Source organism: Myotis davidii, unplaced genomic scaffold (assembly GCF_000327345.1).
Source record: "Myotis davidii unplaced genomic scaffold, ASM32734v1 scaffold402, whole genome shotgun sequence".
Taxonomy (NCBI): Eukaryota; Metazoa; Chordata; class Mammalia; order Chiroptera; family Vespertilionidae; genus Myotis; species Myotis davidii.
In genome coordinates, this window is record NW_006293393.1 from 485,438 (window position 1) to 492,771 (window position 7,334).

The window sequence follows — 7,334 nt, forward strand, 5'->3', positions numbered from 1 at the left end:
ATTAAAAAAAACAATGGGCAGAGTTTAAGATTGCTCTTGTTTTTTTTTAAAGGTAATTTTTATTTTATAATGTTAGATTTTACAAAGTTGGGTTGTTTATGTCAGATTTGAAAGTAACTATTAAAATCTTTGTTTCGCAATGTCAACTTTCAGGGTTGACTTTTCTATATTTTGGTTGCTCAGTAAGGTATTAGATTTTCTAGTGTGTTAAAAATTCAGTTGATTTATCAAGAATAAGCTGTGTTTTTTCTGTTAAAGTCAAGTTTAACTTAGTCTTAATTGCATAATTTTCATTATAACATTAAAATAGGGAAATTCAAGTATTGCATTCACTTGTAAGGGTTAAAGTTTAATTTTCTCTCTTTATAAAATTATGTTATGTTGATGTTTTACCTTTTTCTGTCTTGTTTAAGAGATAAGTCACTGCCTTAAGTTACATCTACCTCAATCTAGCAAAAATTAGTTTAACCCTAGGTTAGTTAAATTTAGTATCTATGGCTTAATACCTACGTGTAATATTCTAAACGTTTTTCTCTCTTCTCTTTTTAGAAAGTCACTAGAGAAAAGTTGCTAATGGACAGTGTAATATCCAAATTACATCAATGGAAGAAAGCTAAAGGGCTCAGGTTATAATGCACAGACTGACTAGCCAACCCTTAAAAAAAAAAACACACTCCACAATGTTAGTTAGATTGGGCTATGTGCAATCTAGGTCAGAAGTTGGAAATCAGAATCGATAAGTGATCAATAATGTCTGTAACAGCATTTAAGAAGTGTTATCATATTTTAAAATTACCTGTGGACCACATCCATTCTTCCCTCTCTAATCTCCGTGCTATTTAAGGGCAATCTCTCCAGTAAAGTTGTTTATTCCAGTGCTTCCTAGACTTTGTTTTTTCTTCTGTTGTCTTTTCTCTCCTAACTATACAAATGCCTAGCATACTGCCACAATACAGTAGACACTCAAATAATACTCATCCATTCTTTGTTTCTTGTCCACAATCATCTTCCCCAAGCCTATAAATGTAAATAAACCTCTCCCATCTTTTTTATAAAGACATAAACTTCCCCCAAATATGATTTTTTACTTTTTTTATTTTACTGCTAATTTATTTAAACAGTAAAATTTCTTACTACCTATTCAGAATTTAACAAAGTCTTTATTTGACTGTTTTTGTAACTTAGTTTATTTGACCTCTCTTTAAGACTTAATTTTGGTAACTATCTTCTGAAAAATTTATCTTAATTTGAAACTATTACACCCAGTTTTTCAAGCACTATTTTTACCTCTCTGACCAATCCTCTGGTTGGCTGGCTCTCTTCCTCTCCTGGGCTGCTATGTTTGGTTGTGCAGGTTGTAGACTACAGTTCTTGAGGATGTTGTTCACATTGTAATATATGTAAAAGGCCCTCCTTGGCACTGTGCATTATACAACTTCACTGAATATATGCAGTAGCACGTCTCACACTTTAAATGCATTAATATTCCACAAATTTCCATCTGAGCACCTCTCTTTTCATACCATAATAATAGGCTCTCAAAATCAGTGGATGGACTCTATGCTAATCCTGTTTTTTAGCTCAAACTGACACCAATATTCCTTTCCATATTTTTAACCTAGAGCTCTCTGCTGAATTTCATATTTTTTCCTAAATGTCAGGTAGAGTTCACAATGTCAGATTGAACTTAAAATCTTTTTAACCCATGTTCTTCCATCCTTTCAACCTAAACTATATCCATATCCTATTATTCTTTATTTCAGGTACCATCTGAGAGCCATCTTAAGTTCTTCCTTTAATCTTATTTCTTTTATTTAATTAGTCAACTTGTCTTATAGATTCTACCTCCTAACCCAAAGTTTTCAAATGTTTTGATCTTGGTACCCCCTTATATTCTTAAAAGTTATTAAGGATCCAAAGAACTTTTGTCATATGTGTTATATCTATTGATGCCTGTATTTTAGAAATTAAAAATAAATGTTTATTTATTTATAAGTAATACTACACTATTATATATTGACATAACTACATATATGTGAAAATAACTACTTTCTAAAACAAAAAATGTACTGTGAATACATTTCTAAATTTTTGCTAAATTCTCTTAGGTGCTTCTGCATTGAATTTTTTGTGATATATTGTTTGGGTTATAAATTCAGCATTGCACAAATATATAGTTAGAACAGGGAGGAGTTTTGTGTTGTTTTTGATAGTTAATCCCACGTCAGACAGAACTCAGCCCATGGTGGTTTAATGATGAAAGGTTAATTGCGATGTGGAATCTGATATCATGTCAATGAACTTTTTATTTTATTACATTGAAATCTTCATGCAGTGGAAAATTTTGATTCACTGAATTTTACGGGTATTCCAAATGTTGACATAAATCATTATATAATTTTTTTTAATTACTCTTGTTAAAACATCACCAGTTTTAATGAGAAAACTTTAAGTAATGGGAAGCTATCAAGCTCAAGTTTTGTTTTTCTAACGTAACAGGCTCCCTTCATGTATTTTTGAGAAAATGTCTGCCAGATAGCCTTTTATGTAAAAGAGTGAAAAGAGGATAGTTCACTTGAAATTCAGATAAATGTCTTTTTTCTCATGACAACCATGTTCAGTATGTAGCAGGTGTGCTTTATGAAAACTTTCTGATTTATTACTCAATATTAAAAGAAGTTTAATTAAGGGTCATGGTTTAATCAAATCAGTAATTTTTATTTTTCAACATAGATATTCTTAAGTGAAACTGTATTTTCTAGTGTAGGGTTGGGGGGTTTGGTGAAGAATACAATGATTCTAGTACATGGTTTGGTGCTACTGCTTTTATTCATGCTAATGTATTAGCAGTTTTACCCATCATTGTTTTTAAGCTGTCAGTGCAAATATCCACCCAGTGAAAGGGATCAAATAACACTTAAATAACACTTTGGTCTTATTACAGAAATAGTTTTGACCTCATAGATGGGCACCCTGAAAGCTTCTTAGAGTCCCCTAAGGGAAAATGGACTGTACTAGCACAACTGGATAAAATCCAAATTCCTTTATAGAACATAAAAGGTCCTATGTTATCATACCTACGTTACTAACTTCTACTCCTATCACTACATACTTCTTACTCTTTCATCCAATCTGAATTTATTCCCTATAAACATCATAATATCTACAGTTCATGCATTTGCATGTGCTGTTCTTTTACCTGGAATATTCTCACTTTCAGTTCCTACCTACACCTCCATCTGTGCGCATCATTTAAAAATTGCTGCATATTACTATCCACAAAAATTTTATAGTTTGTTACAATTTTAAATTTTGTCACAGAATTTATTTTGCTTCTGTATCATTTTCTCCCATTAATTTGTGAGCTGTTTGAGGTCAGGAAGAGTTCTGTCTTTAAACTCCTAATACTTGCCAGGGTGAAATTTTAGTAATCATTTAATCAATGTTTGGATGTTTTAATGAATTTCATAAAAACTTACAATACTGTCCTTAGGTAGAGTTGCTGATGAACAGTAAAACGTCCCCAGATGGGCAGAAAAAGAAAATAATGTACGGAGTGGGGCAGTCTCCATATATTATTTTATAGTTGTGAATACACAAAACAGTTTATTCTTATATTTTTATTCATTAATTATTGTATTATTTTTCATACAACTGTAAGCCTACTTTTGCCCCACTCTGTATATTATTTTCTTTTTCTGCCCACCTGGGGCCTTTTTACTGCTTTTCCCTGCCCTATGTATGTGTCTCAGCCACTTTATTGGATGACATAATATATCTTTATTTCCATAATTTTTGCTATAAGTTAAATTCAAGGGAACATTGCAGTTTATATCTCTGAAAAGTTGTAATGAATTAAATTATAGCCAAATGGGTATCATTTTTAAAAATTAATCTGCTTTAATTTATTATGCCTCAGTGTCTAATTTAGTTATTTTCCAATTTAGCATTCTTAACATGAAGGGGGGAATGCCATGATATTCCTATATTTTTATTAATATTTTAAAACTAGTAAGGGTCAAATAAAATGTATTTTATTTGCCTTAGAATACTAGAACTACAAAAGTACCTTTTAAGTAGGTTCTCTACTGTGTTTTATATTAGAATTTGGTTCGTCATATTTTGTATCTTGAGCTTAATATAGTAAAATAAAATCTTGTAAGTGTTTTCTCTTACAAGAAGACTCACTTAATGTAACCTACCTATGAATAGCCTGTTTAAACAAAAAGAACCTCCTTTAAAATGAAGAAAAAAATTTACCAAAATTTTATAATATATAAAACTTCAAAAGTTAAATTAAAATGTCTGTATGAAAGAAATTTTATTATCCACCATTTATTCTGCAGTTATGTAGGTTTACTGAAATCCAGATTACTAAAAGCTAGTTTTATAGATTGTACTTTCCTGCATATTGACCATTTCATTGTTCATTAGCACCTGAGTAGAGGAAATAAAATAATTTTAAAAAATAATCACATGTGCCTCACTAATTTAGAATTTATGATGATTGAGATGCTGGACTGAAAGTTACCTTTTTACAGACTATAGGCTAGATGTTGCCTAGTAAATTAAAATTGTTTATAAAATTAAAACAAATTAAATCTTTCATAGACCTTTAAGTATTTTATAATGGATTTGTTGATTATAAATCATGCTTTTAAAGCATTTTATTGGATTAAGAGCTAGTAATTAATTAAAAGTTATAACTGAGACTTCTCCAAAAAGATTCTGAATTAGTGAGGTATGTAACATACAGTCAGATTTATGTCTTTTCTGTTTTTGCAGAGAAAGCTGCCCAAAAATTACTTTTGGGGATTATGTTTTGAATTTTCATGCTATCCAATCCATGGTGGCATTCTAACTTGAGACACAAGTGGTTTTATTTACATACTTCCTTAAAAAATAATACTTTAGTTCCATGGATTTAAGCAAATTGTTGATTATAAAATATTCATAGTGATTACCTGAAGTAGAAATTAGTGTTATTGGGTTAGTATATCTATAAGAGTAATAGCAGGTTGCATATTTATTTCATAAATTTCTTTTGAAAGTAGTTTCCTTTGTACCATTATTTTTTATATAAAAGAATACATTGGAAATGAAAGCCAAAAAATCTATAGTGATTTTGCTCATGAATTTGTTTTCCAGCATTCATTTACTACATACATCGTCATCTGTTGGTTCTTTTCTTTATTTCATAATTAATTTCAAAATTCAGCATTTTTTATCTAATTTAACATTTTCATATTTTTAAAGGTCCCCAGGTGCATCCAATTTTTCAACTTTACCAAAGATCTCTCCTTCATCTCTATCAAATAATTATAACAACATCAACAACAGAAAGTAAGCACTGAATCTTAAAAACTCTTTGTCTAATTGATCGCCCTATTGTGGTTGTAAAAAATCTCTTGTATCCAAAATTTAGAATAAACGTCTTAATGCACTAATTGAATTTTTAAAAATTAATGGTCGGATTTTCTAGGAGTAACTTCACAGGAAAGAACACACAGTTACAAACTTTCCCTTAATATAATACATATACTACAGTACTTAAAATAAAATACAGTACTTTTAGAATTTTACATTCTAAACACAAATCTGTTAGATTTACATTCCAATACATAGAAATCTGTTAGAATTCAAATTTTTAGAAAGAATATAAATTTCAGATGTCATTTTAGAACTAGATATGTAATCACCTACAATTCTTTTATATAATAAAAGGCTAATATGCAAATCGACCAAACAGCAGAACAACCGGTTGCTGTGATGCTCACTGACCACCAGGAGGCAGACGCTTAATGCAGGAGCTGCCCCCTGGTGGTCAGTGCACTCCCACGGGGGCAGTGCCGCCAAGCCAGAAGCTGGGCTCACAGCTGGCGAGTGCAGCGGCAGTGGTGGGAGCCTCTCCCACCTCCACAGCAGCACTAAGGATCCCTCAGGGGCTCCCGGACTGCGAGAGGGTGCAGTCCGGGCTGGGGGACCCACCTCCCCGCCGTCCTCCCCGGCCCCCAAATGCACAAATTTTGTGCACTGGGCTTCTAGTATATAGATAGTATTTTTGAAAAGCGTATACCAGTGATTCTCAACTGTAAAGCTTACACATTTTTATGTTTATTATAAAAAGGCAATCAGTGTTCCTTTAAAAAGTTCAGAGAAGCAGTTCCCTTGCCCCATCCTGAATCATATTTAGAATCTTGGAATTTGTAAAACTTAGTGGAATTGTGTGCTTTATCAAAAATAACTTGGACTTCACCAGATCATCTGACATGGGTGTATTACCTGGAAAATTAGCATGGTTTTTATTTTATAGAAAAGGATAAAAAGAAAGCTTTTATTTTAATTAGTCCAGTCAAATTATAGGAAGAACTTTAATCCAGACATGATTATCCTTTTTTATTTCTTGGCTATATAAATTATGGTTTATATATTAGGTTAACAGCTTTTATGTAGTTAAATATTTGTACTACTTGTCCAGTTCATAAATGGCATCTGATTATCCCAAAGAATAGATTCAAAAAGACTAAAGCTGCGTATGAAATAATCTTTAAAATAATACCATTAATTGAATATATAGGTTTAATTAGTTTTCCCTTAAAATTCATATTTGGGTTAATTGACAAAATTTGTTTAACATGCATCTGAATTATAAATGTATAAGAATAGCCAAAATAATTGGGAAAGAAAAAATCATGAGAAAGTATTAATCAACTATCACAGCCTCTTATAAAGATAAAAGAATTCGCACAGCATAGTGCTGACCCAGAAATATACCTACAGATCAACAGACTGGGTAAGGCAGCCCAGAAATAGAAAATTATGTATGAAAGAGTTTAATGTGAACACAAAGAATTCTAGACCAATGGAGAATGGAGCAAGTTATCCAGGAAATGTAGAGAAAATTGGATAGCTATTGAGAATTTTTCTTTAAAACTTTAATTACTTTTTGTTAGGTACATAAGAATTAAAAGGTAAATAAATGGAAAAATGACTTGCTATAAATGGCAAATTAAGGGTTAATATTCTTAATATATAACATTCATAAAAATATGTGAGAAATATTCTATTATGAAAATGTGCAAATGATGTAGATGGGAAATAAAAATAAAAGGATTAAAATATATTAATATTTTAAATGTTCAAATTCACCACTAACTAGAGATATGCAAATTTAAAACCATAAAAATCTCCACCTACTTTCTCTCACCTCAATATCAATGGGAAAAATTAAGTGATGAATATCTATTCTTATGAGGATTCTGTTTGAGTGATTGAAGTATTAGTACAACTTTTCTAGAAAATAGTTTGTTTTATGTATTAAAAAGATTTAAAAC

General features: G+C 30.9%; 1 protein-coding gene across 5 annotated transcripts in view; it reads left to right on the forward strand.

The window, feature by feature from the left end:
* The window catches only part of USP15 (ubiquitin specific peptidase 15), a 115,126-nt gene that overhangs the window by 35,376 nt on the left and 72,416 nt on the right, over positions 1–7,334 (forward strand). For 3 of the 5 annotated variants that reach the window (XM_015566127.1, XM_015566129.1, XM_015566128.1), the window contains one exon: positions 5,257–5,343. The exons of 1 other annotated variant lie outside the window; for it this stretch is intronic. In XM_015566127.1, the coding sequence (XP_015421613.1) occupies positions 5,257–5,343 (87 nt within the window). Of the gene's footprint in view, positions 1–549; positions 627–5,256; positions 5,344–7,334 lie in introns of those variants that run through there. One more of the 5 variants, XM_015566130.1, reaches the window with a different exon arrangement.